At 43.0% G+C, this 24,803-nt stretch overlaps 1 protein-coding gene across 3 annotated transcripts in view; it reads right to left on the reverse strand.

Moving 5' to 3' along the window:
* Window positions 1-455: 455 nt before the first annotated feature.
* LOC112225865 (endoplasmic reticulum transmembrane helix translocase) overlaps window positions 456-24,803 on the reverse strand; it is a 40,238-nt gene continuing 15,890 nt past the window's right edge. For 2 of the 3 annotated variants that reach the window (XM_024389960.2, XM_042307516.1), the window contains exons 12-25: window positions 24,424-24,581; window positions 24,101-24,276; window positions 18,763-18,873; window positions 9,401-9,526; window positions 9,082-9,190; window positions 8,404-8,597; window positions 7,600-7,696; window positions 7,171-7,364; window positions 6,977-7,091; window positions 6,531-6,727; window positions 3,637-3,779; window positions 3,323-3,434; window positions 2,959-3,102; window positions 456-1,843 (exon numbers count right to left, since the gene is read on the reverse strand). In XM_024389960.2, coding sequence (XP_024245728.1) covers window positions 1,733-1,843; window positions 2,959-3,102; window positions 3,323-3,434; window positions 3,637-3,779; window positions 6,531-6,727; window positions 6,977-7,091; window positions 7,171-7,364; window positions 7,600-7,696; window positions 8,404-8,597; window positions 9,082-9,190; window positions 9,401-9,526; window positions 18,763-18,873; window positions 24,101-24,276; window positions 24,424-24,581 — 1,987 coding nt within the window. In that variant the 3' untranslated portion in view covers window positions 456-1,732. The remainder of the gene's footprint in view (window positions 1,844-2,958; window positions 3,103-3,322; window positions 3,435-3,636; window positions 3,780-6,530; window positions 6,728-6,976; window positions 7,092-7,170; window positions 7,365-7,599; window positions 7,697-8,403; window positions 8,598-9,081; window positions 9,191-9,400; window positions 9,527-18,762; window positions 18,874-24,100; window positions 24,277-24,423; window positions 24,582-24,803) is intronic. The other variant, XM_024389961.2, reaches the window with a different exon arrangement.

Raw genomic sequence — 24,803 nt, forward strand, 5'->3', positions numbered from 1 at the left:
ATTTAGTGCTTTATCCGGGTAGCCGGAAAGTAGAGCATTGCAGTAGTCTAATCTAGAAGTGACAAAAGCATGGATTAATTTTTCTGCATAATTTTTGGACAGAAAGTTTCTGATTTTTGCAATGCTACGTAGATGGAAAAAAGCTGTCCTCGAACCAGTCTTGATATGTTCTTCAAAAGAGAGATCAGGGTCCAGAGTAACGCCGAGGTCCTTCACAGTTTTATTTGAGACGACTGTACAACCATTAAGATTAATTGTCAGATTCAACAGAAGACCTCGTTGTTTCTTGGGACCTAGCACAAGCATCTCTGTTTTGTCCGAGTTTAAAAGTAGAATGTTTGCAGTCATCCACTTCCTTATGTCTGAAACACATGCTTTTGGGGCTTCACCATGTTTCATTGAAATGTACAGCTGTGTGTCATCATTTTCAAACATTTTAGAGAAATAAGCTTTTTGTGCAACATTTCTGGGATCTTTTATTTCAGCTCATGAAACCAACACTTTATGTTTATATTTTTGGTCTATGGGTGGCCTGTACCAAAGTCATCATGACATCATCCCACCTCTGTTGTCAGTGTAGTAATCTCATCACTAAAATCAACTAGATTTTAATCTGTCACAATAGAATGCCAGTGTAGCAAGCAAGAATGCACCAGACATTTTTACATTTTAGTCATTTAGCAGACACTCTTATCCAGAGCGACTTACAGTAGTGAGTGCATATATTTTTCATACTGGTCCCCCATGGGAATAGAACCCACAACCCTGGCATTGCAAGTGCCATGCTCTACCAAGCGAGGCACACGGGACTTAAAGTCCTCTCAAACATAAATCAGGCTTTTCTTGTGGCCTCTCAACTTGACTTCCAGTTAAAATGTATGCAGCTCACTCATCAATTAAAAAAAGATATGTTCAATCCCTATGTAGGTATAGTAGGCAGTGCACTGCATAGGTAAATGGAACATGACAAAGTAGCACTTGACACAAACAGCACCACTTGTATTTTTTGGTATTTTATAAGTCTGTAAGAGTTTTATGTTTTTACAAAATTAAGAAAAAACAAAATGTAAAAAAATCAAACACTTCGCAATTCTCTTGGAGAACGCCCTGTTGTGTGTGTGTGTGTGTGTGTGTGTGTGTGTGTGTGTGTGTGTGTGCATTTCACATGGGCCGGCACACAATCTCAAACGCCACACAATACTGCTGTCTTCTTGGCCTTCGGTGATAGAGGGAGGGATGGAGAGGGGGAACGGGAAGGCAAGAGGGGGAGTCTAACTAGACCTGGGAATCCTATTTAAAAATAAAAAAATTCAAATACTTTAGCTGCACTTGTTTCAGCTTGCCTGGCGCAACAGAACAGTCCCAAAAGTGCAAACCCTGCTTATCTGGAGCTCCTGGCAGGATCAACCAAAATGCTCAAAGTATTCAAAAGAAAGCAAATAGCATTTGAGCCCAAGTTTGTCTCTAGCATAGAAGAAATATAATTTTAAATACATTAGTGAAGAGGGGGAACAGGAGGGACAAAGCAGAAAGATGGGGTAACATTTAAGGGTGTGGTAGGGGTACAGTACTGCGCATCTGCCTGACATGCCTAGTCCATCTCCTCAGCTGTCTTGTGCATCACATCAGCCTTTAATCTTTTCCTCCCTCCACAAGTCTCCTCAATCCTTTCCCTTTACAGATTGGTTGCTGAGGGCAGAGGGTTGATCAAGGCAGCTGTTGGCATGGCGATTCAGGAAGGCAGCCTCGGGGTTCCTTTGCCCAGCAGGAACTGCAGAACGCGGTCGACCAGCAGGGCAGCGACAAAGTCAACCACCAGGACGCGGGCAATGACTAGCTTGAACTGCAGGGGAAAAAACACACAGATAATAATAATTTATACATCCTTTTGCGCCGGTTTCCGACACAGATTAAGTCTAGTCCTGGACTAAAAAGCAGTTAAATGGAGAACTTAAATTAACTCAGTTACTTCATTATAAAAAGGTTCATACAAGCTTATAACAAGTTATAAAGCAAATCACACAAAATGTTTGTGAAAGTACAGATGTTGGATCCTAATTTGACCCGTTTCATTGCAGAAGGAAAATAATCAAGTGTTTGATTATGTTTGAATGTTTGAAGAAATATTTAGAATCACTGCCAGGGGGCAGCTGGAAGCGGTGTTTATGCACGATGCAATAGAGTACCTACAATGTACCTTAGCCTGCAGGTCCACTGTGTGCCAGTTCATGTAGCCTATGCAGGCTCTATGCAGGCTACAGCGCATCTCGTGTGAATTCTTATGTGGATTATAAAACATTTACATATTTGTAGGGGGTTTATGTATTTTTCATTAGGGAAAATCATTTTTTTTAATCAATTGTTTTAATATATGTTCAAGGCAAGCAATAGGCAAAATCAATTATTGGTGGCCTCAGTGCCTGTGTGGTCCAGCGTCTACAGCCGCTGACCCCGGGACATATATGCCTGTGTCGGCATTGGTTCAAATCCATCCCACTGCCTCTTCAATGAAAGCAAAACAATTACGAAAGGAGTGGGATTGCCCCACTCTTTAAAAAATACCTTTAAGAAATAATAAATCGGACAAATAACAATTAGATTGTGAGCGCACATCCAACATAAAACATAATTATAAATAATACAAGGTATGCTAAATTGATTAATAGAAAATGCACAGACCTAGCAAGTAACAATAGACTGTGAAACAAACAGTAGCCTATTATCGGTTTTCACACCTTTCATTATGTGACAATAGATAGGCTAATGGTTAGCCTACAGAATATGAACAAATATAGCCCCACTGGTCTGAAAAACTTGACTGCTCCTGCAAGGAGAAAGAGAACTGCTGCTTTTCAGTAACATAACTACTATAAATCACGAAGCTCATCTGAATTTCCGAATGAGCAGGACATTTATGTGATCAAATTAAGATCCAATATCTGTATAATATATGCTGACCTCTGTTGGTATATCTACAAGAGCAAACTGCTCGTTGAATTCAGGCGAGGATCCTGAGAGAAGGCCCACGATTGCCAGACCTGAAAGGGCGATACTCCATAGCAGCGGTCTGTTCTCACTCAGAGACTCCATGAAAGGATGACCCTAGAAAAACACATAGTATTAGTGGAATACATGTCTTATTCAATGATGGCTAGGATAAGTACGGCATAAAATGGGGCACATTTTTTATTAGGTATCGCTTAATGAAGCCTTCATAAGCCCTACATAGAAGCCTCAAAACTATTTTATATGCAAAGAAAGGCCTTATAAGGGATCATGAAGGCTACATTAAACCTAAGACACGGAGGAGGAAGAGCAGTACCTTGTAGTTAATGGCAAAGGTAGCCATCTGCATGGCAATAGACATTATGTACACTGTGCTGTTGATGAGATTGGGCTCAAACTCTTTGTACAGGTCCGCAAACCGCTCTGCCCTAAAAGGTAAAGAACAGACAGAGGATTATGAGAGGGGATACTTGGACAGGTTGGAAACAAGACAATGTCAATAACTGTAAGGTGAACATGTCCAGTTAGTACAGTGTGGGTGCAAATACAGTATCAACAAGTCTGTAGGTATCTATAGTGTGTGTGTGACAGAGAATGTGTGTTTGCATGTGTGTATGCATGTATGTGTACCTTGGAGGACTTCTGCTCTGCGCTCCTTTGTACAGGTATACCAGACTACAGAAGTGAACAGCAAACTGCAGCAGTACTGTCAGAACAGTGTACAGGTTGAAGATGTTAGGTAAGGGCCGCTCTTTAGACAGAGTCTTCAGGGGCTGGACAGGACAAGAGAAAATAGGATGAAAACTTAAAAGGGCGCTTTTACATCTCCCCTGTATGATCCATTTCCTGGAGCGTTTGGTGCCCTGAGCCGCACTATAAAGCATGTGTGAAACACAAATGAATCCTGGCTAAAACAAATCCTGGACCTGCGTTTGTAGCGGGTCCAAGATGCAGGACCAGAGTATCAGGAGTCGCATGGAACTTTTTGCCCGTTGTAAACAAGCTAGCTCGCTAACGTCATGTAGAATGTGCGTCTTGCTAATCGCACCCTGAAATGGGTATTTTCAGATCTTGTGAAAGCAAAACTTATTTTGTAGAATTCTCACACTCTCCAGGAAAACGGACCAGGGCACCAAATTTAATGTGAAAACCCCCTAAGTTGAATTAAAGGCTTAACTTGAAACTACACCTGTTAGCACTAGGGCTACATAATAATACAGTGGGGCAAAAAAGTATTTAGCCAACCACCAATTGTGCAAGTTCTCCCCCTCAAAAAGATGAGGCCTGTAATTTTCATCATAGGTACACTTCAACAATGACAGACAAAATTAGAAGAAAAAAAATCCAGAAAATCACATTGTAGGATTTTTTATGAATTTATTTACAAATTATGGTGGAAAATAAGTATTTGGTCACCTACAAACAAGCAAGATTTCTGGCTCTCACAGACCTATAACTTCTTCTTTAAGAGGCTCCTCTGTCCTCCACTCATTACCGTATTAATGGCACCTGTTTGAACTGGTTATCAGTATAAAAGACACCTGTCCACAACCTCAAACAGTCACACTCCAAACTCCACTAGGGCCAAGACCAAAGAGCTGTCAAAGGACACCAGAAACAAAATTGTAGACCTGCACCAGGCTGGGAAGACTGAATCTGCAATAGGTAAGCAGCTTGGTTTGAAGAAATCAACTGTGGGAGCAAATATTAGGAAATGGAAGATATACAAGACCACTGATAATGTTACGGTTTTCTAGGTGTGAAGGAGAGTCGGACCAAAATGCAGCGTGTAGATTGCGATCCATAATTTAATAAACAAACGTAACACGAATCTAAATATAAACACTACAAAAACAATAAACGTAACGAAAACCTAAACAGCCTATACTTGTGAAAACTAACACATAGACAGGAACAAGGACACTAAGGACAATCACCCACGACAAACTCAAAGAATATGGCTGCCTAAATATGGTTCCCAATCAGAGACAACGATAAACACCTGCCTCTGATTGAGAACCACTCCAGACAGCCATAGACTTTGCTAGATAACCCCACTAGCTACAATCCCAATACATACACACCAAAACCCCAAGACAAACACACCACAATACAAAAACCCCATGCCACACCCTGGCCTGACCCAATACATGAAGAAAAACACAAAATACTTAGACCAGGGCGTGACAGATAATCTCCCTCAATCTGGGGCTCCACGTAAGATCTCACCCCGTGGGGTCAAAATGATCATGAGAATGGTGAGCAAAAATCCCAGAACCACACGGGGGGACCTAGTGAATGACCTGCAGAGAGCTGGGACCAAAGTAACAAAGCCTACCATCAGTAACACACTACGCCGCCAGGGACTCAAATCCTGCAGTGCCAGACGTGTCCCCCTGCTTAAGCCAGTACATGTCCAGGCCCGTCTGAAGTTTGCTACAGAGCATTTCGATGGTCCAGAAGAAATTGGAGAATGTCATATGGTCAGATGAAACCAAAATATTACTTTTTGGTAAAAACTCAACTCGTTGTGTTTGGAGGACAAAGATTGCTGAGTTGCATCCAAAGAACACCATACCTACTGTGAAGCATTGGGGTGGAAACATCATGCGTTGGGGCTGTTTTTCTGCAAAGGGACCAGGACGACTGATCCGTGTAAAGGAAAGAATGAATGGGGCCATGTATCGTGAGATTTTGAGTGAAAACCTCCTTCCATCAGCAAGGGCATTGAAGATGAAACGTGGCTGGGTCTTTCAGCATGACAATGATCCCAAACACACCGCCCGGGCAACGAAGGAGTGGCTTCGTAAGAAGCATTTCAAGGTCCTGGAGTGGCCTAGCCAGTCTCCAGATCTCAACCCCATAGAAAATCTTTGGAGGGAGTTGAAAGTCCGTGTTGCCCAGCAACAGCCCCAAAACATCATTGCTCTAGAGGAGATCTGCATGGAGGAATGGGACAAAATACCAGCAACAGTGTGTGAAAACCTTGTGAAGACTTACAGAAAATATTTGACCTCTGTCATTGCCAACAAAGGGTATATAACAAAGTATTGATAAACTTTTGTTGTTGACCAAATACTTATTTTCCACCATAATTTGCAAATAAATTCATAAAAAATCCTACAATGTGATTTCCTGGATTTTTTTTAAAATTTTGTCTGTCATAGTTGAAGTGTACCTATGATGAAAATTACAGGCCTCTCTCATCTTTAAGTGGGAGAACTTGCACTATTGGTGGCTGACTAAATACTTTTTTGCCCCACTGTATGGTTTCCTACCAATCACAACTACAGTACATGCATTACATGGATGTCACAGGTTCTTTCGCAATACTATTTCCTCGATTCCTTATGTCATTTCCTCCTAAAAAATGTCTGTCAGGAACTGATGAAAGGACTCAAGGAAAAGAAACGCTTCCCTCTGACGTTTTGAGGAGGCAGGGAGGAGAGGACACAAGGAACTGAAGGAGGAAAAACTATCAAGAGAAAGCACTACAGTGTTTTTCCCGCCATGTGACCTTTCACCTTTGACCGGGAGATGAAGAGAAAGCAGCCAGCCAATAGCAGGCCCTGTAGGGTGGCCTGGAAGTCACTGAACTTGACCCCCTCCAGGTAGAGGACAGACTGGCTGTAGGCCAGCACCAGGGCGTTCAGCGCCAGGATCTTAAACATCTGTAGTGTGGTCACCAGCGTACAGCGGCCCTGCTTTATCACGTGGCAGACTAGGCAGGAGGAGATGATAAAGAGGGAGACAGTGTGTGAGGGAGAGAGACAGTGAGTGAGTGAGTGAGTGAGTGAGTGAGTGAGTGAGTGAGTGAGTGAGTGAGTGAGTGAGTGAGTGAGTGAGTGAGTGAGTGAGTGTGAGTGAGTGTTAATTTGTGTTTGTATACAGTGTGGGTGTAAACAAAAACACACATTTTATTTAAAAAAAAAAAAAATGTGTATTGATTATGTGTATGTATGTTCCTCACTGCACTGTATGGAGGATAATTTGGAGGTGAAGGGGGCAGCAATGGAGGCATCTCCCAGTTTCACTACTTGTATCTGATCTTCTTCCAGCTCCCTTAAGACTTGACTAATCCTCTCCTGCAACAGAATTAACACCAAATGGTTAACAACACGCACAATCACCTCTCCCTCCCTCACTACCCCAACACACACACACCACCTTCTGTGCGGCTAGCTGCTCCTCTCTCTGGGCCATGACCCTTTGCCTGGCTGCCCTGGAGGTCAGTTTGACCCCTGAGCTGGTGACCGGAGGTAGGGAGGGTCTGGAGTCGGCTGCTGGGGTCTCCTTCTCTCTGCCCCTCTTCCTCCTCTCAGGCATACGCTCTGGAGCGTTGGCCAACAGAGCCACACCTGATGGGGGGGAAAGGGGGAGGGAAGGAGAGAGGGTAGGGGGAGGGAGGGAGAGGAGAGAGAGAATGGTCACAAAATGACTCACATATAGCGACATTGTTTTTGATAAGAGGATGGTATAAATTTTCCTACTGAGACAATAAATGTTGAATTGAAGATATCATGGTCTAAGACAGGTGTGTCCGTTAACGTTGCTGAATATTGTGCACAGCTTTTACATGTCGAGTGACCTCACCGATATGAGAGTGTTTGAGTGCTCCGACGTCATTGGTCCCGTCTCCGCACATTAATGTTGTATAGCCCAATCCTTTAAGACTAGTGATTACAAACTCCTGCAACACAATAAGAATACACACAGTTAGCACAAAACTAGCCTCAAAATGTACCGCCAGTTCTTGAGTGTGTTGGTTGTAAACCGAGTGTACAAAACCCGAAAAACACTTTCCTAATATTGAGTTGCACCCCCCCATTCTTGATACACACAGGAAACTGCTGAGCATGAAAAACCACAAACCAGTGTGTCTGGCACCTACTAACATACCCCGTTCAAAGGCACTTAAATATTGTGTCATGCCCGTTCACCCTCTGAATGGCACACATACACAATCCATGTCTCAATTGTCTCAAGGCTGAAAAATCCTTATTTAACCTGTCTCCTCCCCTTCATCTACACTCAATAAGGGATCATAGCTTTCAGCTGGATTCACCTGGAAAAGAGCCTGTGTTCATAATGTTTTGTACACTCAAGAATATATGTAGTCTATCTTTTATAATCTAATAAATTCATTACATCAACAAAAATGGAGTAAAATAAGAACAATTGGAATTGAAGGGTAATCAAATCGAACAAAGCTTTATTGACACAAAAATAGAATTCAGTGGTAGTGTCCAAAATGTAAGCCTATTTAATCCCTGTACTGTATAGTGCACTACTTTTGACTAGAGTCCTATGGGTCCTGGTCAAAAGTGGTGCACTAGAAAAATAGTAGGGTGCCATTTCTGATTTAGCTAATGTCTACATGGAGGCAAGAAGACTGACCTTCTGTTTAGGGCTGACCCGTGCGAACACCCGGACATGTGGTAGGAGGGCGTGGAGCAACCGGGTGTCACTGGTCAGTCTGGTTAGCCCCTCCCCCGTCACACACAGATCATACTGATGAACCAACGAGGGGACGGATGGCGGGGGAAGCGGAACACACACACTGCCGTCTATAGACTCCCACTGCCATTCACCTGGAAGGAACAACGGCACAAGTTACCGTATTATAGTGCATTCTTAAAAAAACGACACACTACACCTGGGTTAAAAACATACATATTATGTCAAATAGTCTCAAGTACTTAAGGTGCGCTTGATTTGGTTTGCATATTATTTCATTGCACTGGGGCGAAGTAGATCAAGTGCAGCTCAAGTATAATATATATGCATTTGACCCAGGTCTACAACACATGCACTGTCCACTATAGATCCCTTCATTACAACAATCACATGGTTATATCATCAGTGCATTAGTCTGTAGATTAGTCTAGTACAGAGCCCTCCAACCATGTTCGGAGAGCTACCATCCTGTCTGTTTTCTGTCCTACCCCAGTTGTAACTAACCTGATTCAGCTTATCAACCAGCTATTAGAATCAGGTGCACTAGATTAGGGTTGGAGTGAAAACCGACAGGACGGTTTTCAGATCAAGCATAAATTGGCTCTTAGTGTGCCATACCCTGGTTGGGTCTGGCCTGCAGTACGAGTGTGTGTTCCTTCTGGATGAAGTGGAGCTCTCTGGCCACATGGCACGCTGTTAGAGGGTTGTCGCCTGTTATCATCACCACCTGAGGGAGAGACAGAGGAGAGGAGGGTTATGTGTATGTGTGGTGTGTAGTGTGTGTGTGTGGTGTGTAGTGTGTGTGTGTAGTGTGTGTGTGTGTGTGTGCGTGTGACTGAGTGACTGCGTGCATGGAAGTGCCTGATATTATTGTAATAATTGTAATCTTTGTCAATGTGTGTGAGCGTGCGTGTGTATTTTGAGACAGCCTGCTCACATGATGCGATGCCTCCTGGATCTCTTTAATGACAGCCTTGCTGTCGGTCTTCAGGGGACACGAGACGACCATGAAGCCGGCAAACTGCAGGTCACACTCCAGAGCATCACGAGTCACCTCCCGCACCTGTACAGACAGCCACAAAGCACCCAGTCACACAAACAACCAACCCCTTCTGTAAAAGAGAGACACCCTCAACTAACCACTTGGCTGAGGTTCACGAAAGCCTTGTAGCTAACGTGGTACTTTATTTATCTCGAAGACCCAGAACTACCCCACCCCCTCTCTCGGCTGAGCAGCTGGGTTGTTGAGAGTATTGAAATAGCGTGCCATGTTAACTATGAGGCTTTCGGGAAACTCATCCCGTCATACAGAGCAGGGCAGGACCGATAGGTGAGTTAAACAGGACAAGTAGGTGAGTTAGACAGGACAAGTAGGTGACATAGGTGAGTTAGAGGGGACAGGGCAAGACCGGTGAGTTAGACAGGACAGGGCAGTTAATTAGGTACACCCATCTAGTACCGAGTCAGACCCCCCCTTCGCCTCCAGATCAGCCCGAATTCTTCGGGGAATGGAAATTTTGATCAATTAGTATCAAGGGCCCTAACGTGTGCCAGGAAAACATTCCGCACACCATTACACCATGCCACCAGCCTGTACCGTTGACACTTGGCAGAATGGGGCCATAGATTCATGCTGCTTACACCAAATCCTGACTCTGTCAAAAGAACGGCTGGAAGCCAGAGATTTCTCTGGAGAGACACTGAAAAGATCTTCTTTTGCAAGAAAACGGTGAAGGAGCTGAAGCAAGAAAGAAATTTGGCTAAGAGTGCTTTTACCAAGCAAGCAAACTTCCTTAGCAGAGGTGCAAAACACATGACTAAGAGCGAACTGCGAGAGGAGTTCAAGAAGCTCACGTCGGAGGCAAGGAAGGTCAGTGAGAAAAATTATGAATACAGGGCTGGACTTCTGGCAGACATTGAAGCTGAAACCGATGAGGGTGAAGAAGCTGACCTGAGCAAGCAGCAGCAGACTGAACTTGAGAAGACATTCCAAGAATGTGAAGTATGATTGGATGAGGTCAAGGGGATGATCCAGTCCAACCTATGGCCTAGATACGGGGAGGACGAGGTGAAGTCTGCAATCAAAGAAGCTGAGACCGCCTGTGATGGAGTTGCTCGAAAGCCTGTTTTTGCTGTAAATAGAGATGGCTTCGAGCTACGGTGGGATGGTGCGAAGGCACAAGTCCAAGACGCAATCACAAGCCTAGCAGAGTGGGAGATGTGGATTCCAGTAGCAGAAAAAGAATGGCTGGAAGCCAGAGTAAAGGATCTGAAGCATTCAGAAACAACCTTGAAGCAAGGAGGGCAGGATTTCTCACAGCGCAAAGAATTGCAGAAAAGGATAAAGACAGAGGGAGAGTGCCGCAGATTCCCGTGCCAGCTCCACAGCCGACACTGAGAATAAAATCAACCTGTTTTCCCAGGTTCAGTGGGTATCAAAGGAATTTCCATCGATGGAGGAGAGACTGGGAGAGTCTACAGAAGCAGGGGGAACCAACAGGCTCAGTCGAAGTAAAGAAGATCCAACTCCTTGACAGTGTAGATGAGAGAATGTGCAGAGACCTCCATTTGTCTATTTACAATACTGCTGAGGACATGTTCAGGGTGCTTGAGAACAGGTATGGAAACAAGTCTACAATTGCCTTGGAGATAATTGAGGATCTGGAGAAAAATCCTGCTTTAAGAGCAAATCAGCCAAGGAATGTTATCGACATGATCCAAACTATAGAGAAGGCACTGGATGATCTCACAGAGCTTGGAGGCACAGGAGCCATCAACAACCCTCTAGTGATCAAATCCATAGAAAGCAAGTTACCTGACAACATCAAGCAAGATTGGCTTGTCTTCATGGTTGACCTGAGGAATAATGTCACGCCGGACAATCACTTTGAGAACCTTCTTAAATTCCTGAAAACACAGGAGGAAATTCTTGAAAAATTAGAGCAGCTGGGAGTGAGTGAAAAGCCAGAAAATAAATATGCTTGTGTGGAGAGAAAATATGCGTCCACACGTTCCACAAGGAAAGGCGGCTGTTGTTGTCTGTGGAGATGAAAAGCATAGAGAAAAGATCTTATTTTGCAAGCGTTTCAAAGAACTGAAGCCTGTGGAAAAGTTGGATGCTGTAGAAAAGATGGGGGCCTGCAAGAGGTGCTTGGTCTGTCATGGAGAAGATGATGAATGCAAAGACACTTACCTGTGCAGGAAAAGAGACTGTAAGAAAGACCATCATTTCTTTCTTTGTCTGAAGGGAGATTTCAAGAGGAGTGACTCAGACAGAAGACAATCCAATGTGAGAAGGTATACGCGTACAGAGGAGCAGGAGGAATTTGTATCTAAGCTCTCCCCAGAGATGGCAGAGAAATTCAAGAAAGCATTCACCAACATCACTGCGAAAACAAACTGTGTCGAAAAGAATCAGCTAGGAGTGACTGTGTCAAGTGCAGTAGAACAATTGGCAGTTATTCTAATGCTGCTCAAGGTAACTACCAATGCAGGACAAAAAGAATTGGAACCCTGATCGACTTAGCATCGGACACAAACTACATCACTCACAGAGCTGCCAGAAGATTAAATCTTCGAAGTGAAAACATCACTTTAGTCGTTCATGGAGTCGGAGGAATGGCCATGAAGATTAGAACCAGAAGATATCTCCTCAGAGTGAGGGTCAAAACGACCATAGGCACGGAAAGAGCTCATGAGCTTATGTGCTATGGTTTGAATGAAATTGCCAACATCCACAGAGTCATCAAACCTGAGCAACTCAAGAAGTTCTTCCCAGAAGTCAATCTAGGAGATCTGAGTAGACCGGAGAGTATTGAGCTACTGATAAGCCACCGCGAAGGAAGACTTGCTCCGCAAAGAGTGAAGGTGATTGGAGACCTTGTCTTGTGGGAAGGCCCGCTAGGAAAGACTGTTGGTGGAGCACATCCAGATCTGTTTGAAGAAGTGGATATAGCCGCACACAGGTCTGAAACACACTTTGCTCGATCCATGAGAGCAACCGCTGTCAAGTATCAAGAGATAGCTAAGCTGTTCACAGCTGAAACCAAAGGCACAGTTGCTCGCAGAGAGTTCTTGGATTGGTGGAAATGGGACAGCATTGGAGCAGCTTGCGACCCAAAGTGTGGAGGATGCCGGTGCGGCAACTGTCAACCAGGAGGCAAGGAAATGACTCTGAGTGAGGAAAGAGAGATGGAGATCATAAGGAAAGGCCTCACCTACATCAAAGCAGATGCTCACAGCGATGAACCCCACTGGGACACAAAATACCCCTGGATTCAAGATCCAAGTTCCCTTCCTGACAACAGGAGTGGGGTGGAAGCCACCTTCTTGAGAACAGAAAAGCAACTCAAAAAAGAGCCAGAGTGGAGAATAGCATACACAGCTCAAGTCCATGAAATGGTGGAGAGAAGAGCAGCGAAGAAACTCACCAAAGAGCTCATTGCCAGCTGGAAGGGGCCAGTATGGTATGTCAGCCACTTGGTGGCGCCAAACCCGCACTCTCTCACAACACCTGTGCGACTGGTATGGAACAGCAGCCAGAAGGTTAGAGGGGTCAGCATGAATGACGTTCTGCTGAAAGGGCCTGATGTCCTCAATCCCATCCGAGCAGTACTACTCAGGTTCAGGAGAGGCGTCCATGCTGCCCTCGGCGACATTAAGAAAATGTACAATTCTGTGTGGTTGGAAGACCTGGAGATGCACCTCCACATATTTCTCTGGAGAGACACTGAGGAGGAAGAGATTGAAGAGTATGCGATCACCAGAGTCAACATTGGCGATCGACCAGCAGGGTGCATTGCGCAATTGGCTATGAGAGAGACAGCCAAACTGCCCATGTTTGCTCACCTGGAGGAGGAACGTAGGATCCTTGAAGAGGATACCTATGTCGATGACATCCTGACTTCCCATAATGACTTGTAAAAGCTGGACCAGAACACCAAAAGGGTTGAAGAGATCCTGAAGGCAGGCGGCTTCTTCCTCAAGCCCTGGGTCCGGTCAGATCAAAGTAGGAGGCAGGAGATCGTACCAGCAGAACAAGGAGCGCAGTCAAGCACAGCACACATTCTCCCAAACCAAATGAGGGAAGGAGACAAAGCCCTTGGAGTTGGATACCTTGTTGAGGAGGATAAACTGTACCTCATGACTTCAATCAATTTCTCAAAGAGGAAAAAGAAAATGAGAGTCGGCCAAAATCTCCTTGATGAAGAGGTGAGAGGGAAAACTCCAAACCCACTGACGAGAAGAGAACTGCTGAGCGAGGTAGCTAGCCTGTATGACCCAATAGGCCTCGTCACATCTGCCAAACAAAAGGGTGCCATTCTTGTCAGAAAGGCGTTTCAGGAAGCTGGAGGCAAAACTCTGACCCGAGACACTTGGGACAAACCTTTGTCTGAAAATTTGAGGGAAGAAGCCATCCAATTCTTTGAGGAATACACACGTCTTTGCCAAATCACCTTTCACAGAAGCCTCACACCAGTCAACTGGATTGGAAAACCTTGGGGAATAACATTCTCTGATGGAAGTGACAAGAGCTATGGAGCCGTAGTGTACTTAAGATGGGAGACCCAGCAAGGCATCAAAGTCAGACTGGTTGAATCCAAAGCAAAGCTCACACCATTGGACCAAAAGGGAGAACCAGTAAAAGCTGAAATCTGTGGTGCTGTCTATGCAGCACAACTTCGAAAGTACGTTGAAAAGCACAGTCGAATAGAAATTGAACGATGGCTCCATCTACTGGACAGTGTTAAGGGAATTTTTTATCAATGATGACTAATTATGTATACATTTCAATCAGGACTGACTAATCAGAATACTATTATGTTACTGTATATGTACTAATCAGAATACTACTATGTTACTGTATATGTATGAATGATCTTTTTAATCTTAGTACTGAATATAATGTGTGCAAATATAATCAAGAATTAGAACAATGACTGTCTGTACCATGGTAGAAATGAATGAACTTATAGCCAGACTGGCTAGAAGGCTTATCTACACCAGCTGTCCTAAGCTTAGTCATATATCAACTTAATAGGGGGAGACGATGTGAGAACCATACAGCCTTTGTACTAGAACGGAGATGGCACGGGTTGGTACTGAAACTAATGATGTCATTTTAAATCAAATCAAATTTTATTTGTCACATACACATGGTTAGCAGATGTTAATGCGAGTGTAGCGAAATGCTTGTGCTTCTAGTTCCGACAATGCAGTAATAACCAACAAGTAATCTAGCTAACAATTCCAAAACTACTACCTTATACACACACAAGTGTAAAGGGATAAAGAACATGTACATAAAGATATATGAATGAGTGATGGTACAGAGCGGCATAGGCAAGATACAGTAGATGGTATTGAGTGCAGTATATACATATGAGATGAGTATGTAAACAAAGTGGCATAGTTAAAGTGGCTAGTGATACATGTATAACATAAAGATGCAGTAGATGATATAGAGTACAGTATATACATATACATATGAGATGAATAATGTAGGGTATGTAAACATTATAATAGGTAGCATTGTTTAAAGTGGCTAGTGATATATTTTACATCATTTCCCATCAATTCCCATTATTAAAGTGGGATTTTTTTTTTAATTAAAATTATTTAAGTTTATAACCTGTGGTAAAATGTGTAAGGAGCAGTACTCTCGTGAATAAAGGCTGCTGTTTGACTTTAAGACTGGGCTCTGTCAATTTTTATACTAATAAGGGTCATACATATCCTTATGAATTGACAGAGTGTTTGATTTTAATTGGGTATTAAAACAGAGGAATTTAATTCCTGCAACAACAGTCAAACTGTGTTGGGAGCAATCCAGAGAGACAGCTATGGATATCAAACTTTATTTGCGAATAGAGTTGGAGAGATCCAGAAATCCACATCCGTAGAAGACTGCCTCTTATTTTTAGCTGATAGAAGTGGTCATCTGGGTGGTCATCTGCAGCAACAGCACATCCGTGACAAGGATTAATGAGTTGTGCGTCCTGAGATGCCGTTCTACACACCACTGTTGCACTGCGCCATTATTTGCCTGTTTGTGGCCCGCCTGATAGTTTGCAAGATAATTGCCATTCTCCTTCAACCACTCTCATGATCGAGCTCGTTTCGACCACAAACGCCGCTAATTGGATGTTTTTTGTTTGTCGCACCATTCTCGGTAAACCATATTCACTGTCGTGCATGAAAAGGCCAGGAGGGCGGTCGTGACTGAGATAATGGATCTGGCGCACTTGGCACCGCCGATCAGACCACGCTTAAAGTCGTTTAGGTCACTCGTTTTGCCCATTCCAACGTTCAATCAAACAGTAACTAAACGCCTCGAAGCCCATCTGCCTGCTTTATATAACGATCTATTTTCGTGAACAGGGTGGTGTACCTAATAAACATTTATTTTATGAAAAAAATATTACTAACAACAACAAAATGTAACAATTTTTGACGAAGGGATCCGTGGAATAAGTATGGAGAGTGCAATACAATACAATGTAATATTATTAATCTACAATTTGTTCTTAAACATGGGCAACATGGGCCTGGGAGGCTAACAGGGATATTGGTATCCTCAGTACTCCACCAATTATCCATTTCTCACTCAATACTTATTTTATTCCCCCAAATGTATTATTATTATTATTATTTATTTTTTTACACAAGTGCACTGTCATTTAATCCTTAAAATTGCTACGTTTTTCTCTCTGCCCCATGGAAAAATATGTAGCGTTGCAGGATATTAGCTTTAAAGCTGCAACAACAACAATTATCTCTGCCACATGACAAAATGTGTAGAATTGCAGGAAATTTACTTGAAAACTAAAGTTCTCTCTCCGATGCTAAGAGGCAGGTCTTTCAGGGCCCAAGATTTGGTTCGTCCAGCCATGTAATACTGAAGTCATAGTAAAACTCATTGTATGCTATTTTTTATCTCACGTGAGTTGTGTTCTGATTATTTTTATTTTTTATTTTTTTTATTTCACCTTTATTTAACCAGGTAGGCTAGTTGAGAACAAGTTCTCATTTGCAACTGCGATCTGGCCAAGATAAAGCATAGCAGTGTGAATAGACAACACAGAGTTACACATGGAGTAAACAATTAACAAGTCAATAACACAGTAGAAAAAAAAGAGACTCTATATATATACATTGTGTGCAAAAGGCATGAGGAGGTAGGCGAATAATTACAATTTTGCAGATTAACACTGGAGTGATAAATGATCAGATGGTCATGTACAGGTAGAGATATTGGTGTGCAAAAGAGCAGAAAAGTAAATAAATAAAAACAGTATGGGGATGAGGTAGGTAAATTGGGTGGGCTATTTACCGATAGACTATGTACAGCTGCAGTGATCGGTTAGCTGCTCAGATAGCAGATGTTTGAAATTGGTGAGGGAGATAAGTCTCCAACTTCAGCGATTTTTGCAATTCGTTCCAGTCACAGGCAGCAGAGAACTGGAATGAAAGGCGGCCAAATGAGGTGTTGGCTTTAGGGATGATCAGTGGGATACACCTGCTGGAGCGCGTGCTACGGATGGGTGTTGCCATCGTGACCAGTGAACTGAGATAAGGCGGAGCTTTACCTAGCATGGACTTGTAGATGACCTGGAGCCAGTGGGTCTGGCAACGAATATGTAGCGAGGGCCAGCCGACTAGAGCATACAGGTCGCAGTGGTGGGTGGTATAAGGTGCTTTAGTAACAAAACGGATGGCACTGTGATAAACTGCATCCAGTTTGCTGAGTAGAGTGTTGGAAGCTATTTTGTAGATGACATCGCCAAAGTCGAGGATCGGTAGGATAGTCAGTTTTACTAGGGTAAGTTTGGCGGCGTGAGTGAAGGAGGCTTTGTTGCGGAATAGAAAGCCGACTGGAGATGTTTGATATGAGTCTGGAAGGAGAGTTTACAGTCTAGCCAGACACCTAGGTACTTATAGATGTCCACATATTCTAGGTCGGAACCATCCAGGGTGGTGATGCTCGTCGGGCGTGCGGGTGCAGGCAGCGAACGGTTGAAAAGCATGCATTTGGTTTTACTAGCGTTTAAGAGCAGTTGGAGGCCACGGAAGGAGTGTTGTATGGCGTTGACGCTCGTTTGGAGGTTAGATAGCACAGAGTCCAAGGACGGGCCGGAAGTATACAGAATGATGTCGTCTGCGTAGAGGTGGATCAGTGAATCGCCCGCAGCAAGAGCAACATCATTGATATATACAGAGAAAAGAGTCGGCCCGAGAATTGAACTCTGTGGCACCCCCATAGAGACTGCCAGAGGACCGGACAGCATGCCCTCCGATTTGACACACTGAACTCTGTCTGCAAAGTAGTTGGTGAACCACGCAAGGCAGTCATCAGAAAAACCGAGGCTACTGAGTCTGCCGATAAGAATATGGTGATTGACAGAGTCGAAAGCCTTGGCAAGGCCGATGAAGACGGCTGCACAGTACTGTCTTTTATCGATGGCGGTTATGATATCGTTTAGTACCTTGAGCGTGGCTGAGGTGCACCCGTGACCGGCTCGGAATCCAGATTGCACAGCGGAGAAGGTACGGTGGGATTCGAGATGGTCAGTGACTTGTTTGTTGACTTGGCTTTCGAAGACCTTAGATAGGCAGGGCAGGATGGATATAGGTCTGTAACAGTTTGGGTCCAGGGTGTCTCCCCCTTTGAAGAGGGGGATGACTGCGGCAGCTTTCCAATCCTTGGGGATCTCAGACGATATGAAAGAGAGGTTGAACAGGCTGGTAATAAGGGTTGCGACAATGGCGGCGGATAGTTTCAGAAATAGAGGGCCCAGATTGTCAAGCCCAGCTGATTTGTACGGGTCCAGGTTTTGCAGCTCTTTCAGAACATCTGCTATCTGGATTTGGGTAAAGGAGAACCTGGAGAGGCTTGGGCGAGTAGCTGCGGGGGGGGGCGGAGCTGTTGGCCGAGGTTGGAGTAGCCAGGAGGAAGGCATGGCCAGCCGTTGAGAAATGCTTGTTGAAGTTTTCGATGATCATGGATTTATCGGTGGTGACCGTGTTACCTAGCCTTAGTGCAGTGGGCAGTGGGCAGCTGGGAGGAGGTGCTCTTGTTCTCCATGGATGAGGGGTGGTCGTTTGACTGCGGATCCGTAGCGGATACAGGCAATGAGGCAGTGATCGCTGAGATCCTGGTTGAAGACAGCGGAGGTGTATGAGGGGGTCCCTGATGAATTTGTTATCACAAAAGGGGTCCCCAGCCACAAAAAGTTTGAGAAACCCTGAGTTAGATAGGACAGGACAGGTAGGTGAATTAAACAGGACAGGTAGAGTTACCTGTTGGTGGCTGAGGTGTCCGATCTCTCTGTATCCCAAGGCCAGAACCCTGGCCCCTTCTCGGGACATCTCCCTGTGCACCTGATCATAGCTGGCTGGGCACTCTGAGAACTATAGAAACAAACAAATGGTTAGAATAATGATAATGACACAAAGAAAGTGTAATAAGCAGGTTGTAACTGCAGCAGTGACGTATCTACTCAACACTGAGATGATGTACTTGTATGTGAAGTGTAGTACAGTAGACATGTATTATATTGACCATAAAGATACAGTTGAAGTCAGGAAATGTACATACACTTAGGTTGGAGTCATTAAAACTCATTTTTCAAACACTACACAAATTTCTTGTTAACAAACTATAGTTTTAGCAAGTCGGTTAGGACATCTACTGTGTGCATGACACAAGTAACTTTTCCCAACAATTGTTTACAGACAGATTATTTCACTGCATCACAATTCCAGTGGGTCAGAAGTCTACATACACTAAGTTGACTGTTCCTTTACACAGCTTGGAAAATTCCAGACAATTATGTCATGGCTTTAGAAGCTTCTGATAGGCTACTTGACATAATTTGAGTCAACTGGAGGTGTACCTGTGGATGTATTTCAAGGCCTGCCTTCAAACTCAGTGCCACTTTGCTTGACATCATGGGAAAATCAAAAGAAATCAGCCAAGACCACAAAAAAAAATTGTAGACCTCCACAAGTCTGGTTCATCCTTGGGAGCAATTTCCAAATGCCTGTAGGTACCACGTTCATCTGTACAAACAATAGTACGCAAGTATAAACACCAAGGGACCACGCAGCCATCATACCTCTCAGGAAGGAGACGCGTTCTGTCTCCTAGAGATGAACGTACTTTGGTGCGAAAAGTGCAAATCAATCCCAGAACAACAGCAAAGGACCTTGTGAAGACGCTGGAGGAAACAGGTACAAATGTATCTATATCCACAGTAAAAACGAGTCCTATATCAACATAGCCTGAAAGGCCGCTCAGCAAGGAAGAAGCCACTGCTCCAAAACCGCCATAAAAAAGCCAGACTATGGTTTGCAACTGCACATGGGGACAAAGATCATACTTTTTTGGAGAAATGTCCTCTGGCCTGATGAAACAAAAATGGAACTGTTTGGCCATAATGATCATCGTTATGTTTGGAGGAAAAATGGGGAGGCATGCAAGACGAAGAACATCATCCCAACCGTGAAACACGTGTTGTGGGGATGCTTTGGTGCAGGAGGGACTGGTGCACTTCACAAAATAGATGGCATCATGAAGCAGGAAAATTATGTGGATATATTGAAGCAACATCTCATGCCATCAGTCAGGAAGTTAAAGCTTGGTCCCAAATGGGTCTTCCAAATGGACAATGACTCCAAGCATACTTCCAAAGTAGAGGTCGACCGATTAATCGGAATGGCCAATTAGGGCTGATTTCAAGTTTTCATAACAAATCGGAAATTTGTAAAAATGTACACACCTTTATTTAACTCGGCAAGTCAGTTAACTTTTTATGGCTGGGGGGCAGTATTGAGTAGCTTGGATGAATAAGGTGCCTAAAGTAAACGGCCTGCTCCTCAGTCTCAGTTTCTAATATATGCATTATTATTAGTATTGGATAGAAAACACTCTAACGTTTCTAAAACTGTTTGAATGTCGTCTGTGAGTATAACAGAACTCATATAGCAGGCAAAATCCTGAGTTGAAATCAAAACAGGAAGTCAGAAATCTGAGCTTTGTATGTATTCAGAGTCCCCAATGAAATCCCCTTGAGATATGAATGATGTTGCACTGCCTAGGGGTTCCACTAGATGTCAACCATCAATAGAAATTATAATGAGACTTCTATGATGTTGTGGGAGTGAATGATAGTAGAATAGGTCAGGTCAGGCAGTCAGCCATTTTCTGATCATGTTTATTCCTCGTGGTAGTCACTTGCGTTCCATTGCTCACGAAGACAAGAAGGAGTACTCCGGTTGGAACTTTATTGAAGCTATATGATAAAAACATCCTAATGATTGATTCTGTACTTAGTTTGAAATGTTTCTTCGACCGGTGATATCATTTTTGGAAGTTTTTGTCCGATATAACGCTGACCAGAATTAGCGTTTGGATATGTATACCATACGCGCTAACAAAAGAAGCTATTTGGACATAAATAACTGACATTTCCGAACAAAACAAACATTTATTGTGGACCTGGGATTCCTGGAGTGCTTTCTGATGTAGATCATCAAAAATAAGGGAACATTTATCATGTCATTTCTTGTTTATGTTGACGCCATCTTTGCGGCTGTGGTGTTTTTACTTCTGAGTGCCGTCTCAGATTGTTGCATGGGTTTCTTTTTCCATAAAGTTTTTTTGAAATCTGACACAGCGGTTGCATTAAGGAGAGGTACATCTATAATTCCATGTGTATAACCTGTATTATCATCTACATTTATGATGAGTATTTCTGTTGAATGATGTGGCTATGCAAAAATCACTGGATTTCTTTGTAACTAGTGAATCTAACGTGCCAACGTAAACTCAGATTTTCTGATATAAATATGAACTTTATCAAACAAAACATGCATGCATTGTGTAACATGAAGTCCTATGAGTGTCATCTGATGAAGATTATCAAAGGTTAGTGATTAATTTTATCTCCATTTGTGATCTCTCTCTTTGGCTGGTAAAATTGGCTGTGTATTTTAGTGAGTTGTTGGTGACCTAACATAATAGTTTGTGGTGCTTTCCCCGTAAATCCTATTTGAAATCGGACACTGTGGTGGGATAAACAACAAGACTACCTTGAAAACGATATAAAATACATGTATGTTTGAGGAATTTTAATTATGAGATTTCTGTTCTTTTGAATATGGCGCCCTGTACTTTCACTGGATGTTGTTATATCGCTCCCGGTAACGGGATCTCAGCCATAAGAAGTTAAGAACGCATTCTTATTTTCAATGACGTCCTAGGAACGGTGGGTTAACTGCCTTGTTCATGGGCAGAATGACAGATTTTTACCTTGTCAGCTCAGGGATTCAATCTTGCAACCTTACGGTTAAATAGTCCAACGCTCTAACCACCTGATTATATTGCACTCCAATACTCCAATACTGCATCTCCTGTTACGCGAATGCAGTAAAAAGCCAAGGTAAGTTGCTAGCTAGCATTAAACTTATCTTATAATAAACAATCAATCAATCATAATCACTAGTTAACTACACATGGTTGATGATATTACTAGTTTATCTAGCGTGTCCTGCGTTGCATATAATCGATGTGGTGGCATTCGCGAAAAAGGACTGTGTGTGTACCTAACCATAAACATCAATGCTTTTCTTAAAATCAATAAACAAGTATATATTTTTATACTTGCAAATTTAGTTAATATTGCCAGCTAACATGAATATATTTTAACTAGGAAAAATGGTGTCACTTCTCTTGCAACAGAGTCAGGGTATATGCAGCAGTTTGGGCCACCTAGCTCATTGCAAACTGTGTGAAGACTATTTCTTTCTAACAAAGACAGCCAACTTCGCCAAACGGGGGATGATTTAACAAAAGCGCATTTGCAAAAACAAGCACAATCGTTGCACGACTGTACCTAACCATAAACATCAATGCCTTTCTTGAAATCAATACACAGAAGTATATATTTTTAAACCTGCATATTTAGCTAAAAGAAGTCCAGGTTAGCAGGCAATATTAACCAGGTGAAATTGTGTCACTTCTCTTGCATTCATTGCACGCAGTCAGGGTATATGCAACAGTTTGGGCCGCCTGGCTCGTTGCAAACTAATTTGCCAGAATTGTACGTAATTATAACATTGCACAAGGTTGTGCAATGTAACAGGAATATTTAAACTTATGGATGCCACCCGTTACGGAACAGTTCCGTATTTCACTGAAAGAATAAACGTCTTGTTTTCGAGATGATAGTTTCCGGATTCCACCATATTAATGACCTAGGGCTCGTAGTTCTGTGTGTTATTATGTTATAATTAAGTCTATGATTTGATAGAGCAGTCTGACTGAGCGGTGGTAAGCACCAGCAGGCTCGTAAACATTCATTCAAACAGCACTTTTGTGCGTTTTGACAGCAGCTCTTTGCTGTGCTTCAAGCATTGCGCTGTTTATGCCTATCGACTCCCGAGATTAGGCTGGTGTAACCGATGTGAAATGGCTAGCTAGTTAGCGGGGTGTGCGCTCATAGCGTTTCAAACGTCACACGTCTGAGAGTTGGAGTAGTTGTTCCCCTTGCTCTGCATGGGTAACGCTGCTTCGAGGGTGGCTGTTGTCGATGTGTTCCTGGTTCGAGCCCAGGTAGGGGCGAGGAGAGGAACGGAAGCTATACTGTACATCCAATAGTTAAAAGGTATATGAAATACAAATCGTATAGAGAGAAATAGTCCTACAATTCCTATAACTACAACCTAAAACTTCTTACCTGGGAATATTGAAGACTCATGTTAAAAGGAACCACCAGCTTTCATATGTTCTCATGTTAGGAGCAAGGAATTTAAACGTTAGCTTTCTTACATGGCACATATTGCACTTTCACTTTCTTCTCCAACACTTTGATTTTGCATTATTTAAACCAAATTGAACATGTTTCATTATTTATTTGAGGCTAAATTGATTTTATTGATGTATTATATTAAGTTCAAATAAGTGTTTATTCAGTATTGTTGTAATTGTCATTATTACAAAAAATTAAAATTAAAAATTAAAATCGTCCGATTAATCGGTATTGGGTTTTTTGGTCCTCCATTGGTGTGGAAAAATCATAATCGGTCAACCTATATTCCAAAGTTGTGGCAAAATGACTTAAGGACAACAAAGTCAAGGTATTAGAGTGGCCATCACAAAGCCCTGACCTAAATCCTATAGAACATTTGTGGGCAGAACTGAAAAAGCGTGTGCGAGCAAGAAGGCCTAAAAACCTGACTCAGTTACATCAGCTATGTCGGGAGGAATGGGCCAAAATTCTCCCAACTTATTGCGGGAAGCTTGTGGAAGGCTACCTGAAACGTTTGACCCAAGTTAAACAATTTAAAGGCAATGCTACCAAATACTAATTGAGTGAATGTAAACTTCTGACCCACTGGGAATGTGATAAAATAAATCATCCTCTCTATTATTATTCTGACATTTCACATTCTTAAAATAAAGTGGTGATCCTAACTGACCTAAAACAGGGAATTTTTACTAGGATTAAATGTCAAGAATTGTGAAAAACTGAGTTTAAATGTATTTGGGTAAGGTGTATGTAAACTTCCGACTTCAACTGTATATTCAATTATACATTTAAAATGTTAGTATTCTATTTAAAACAATGATTTTTACCATGTCCCTGAGTGTCTCTGGAGCTCCTTTGACAGTGGAGACAAAGCAGAGGTCAGTGGAGCCCAGCTTCTCATAGGAGGCGAGGACGGACATCCTCTTCAGAGCACTGGCAAAGTGGAACCGCAGGTGGATCTTCAGGCCTGGGGTCTTTATACCGCGAGCAAACACCTTTTCATCTACACGACACAGAGAGAGAGGGACAGAAGGCTAGAGATTATGCAAACATATGGAGACACACACACACTCTCACTTCTGGTGTACAAAGAGGAGACAGAGCAGAAATCCTGAGGTACACACGTGTGCACGCACACGCACACACACACCTTTAGTGAGGGTCCAGTCAGCAGCAGTGAGCATGGCCTTCTCCAGGGGGTCGCCTACCAGCTGTCCGTCGTCAAGGGTAACCAGTGAGTGACAAGTAGCAACCACCCGATGCGTTTCCACTGGGATCTCTGACACAGGCATCACTTCTTTCCCTTCTCTGGAGGAGTTTAGAAAAGGTTTACAGACAAATGTAAAAACATACTTCATATTCTTCCAAAGATTTTAATATGATTAATTCATGCTAAAAACATGTCAGTTTCTCTTTAAATGTCACTCCTCAATATGACAATACTCACAGTATGACACCAGTGCATAAGGGCATTGGTAGACACTTTACTTAACCCGGACCGTTACAATGCATTATGATGCCATTATGAAA

This window comes from Oncorhynchus tshawytscha, linkage group LG27 (assembly GCF_018296145.1).
Source record: "Oncorhynchus tshawytscha isolate Ot180627B linkage group LG27, Otsh_v2.0, whole genome shotgun sequence".
Taxonomy (NCBI): Eukaryota; Metazoa; Chordata; class Actinopteri; order Salmoniformes; family Salmonidae; genus Oncorhynchus; species Oncorhynchus tshawytscha.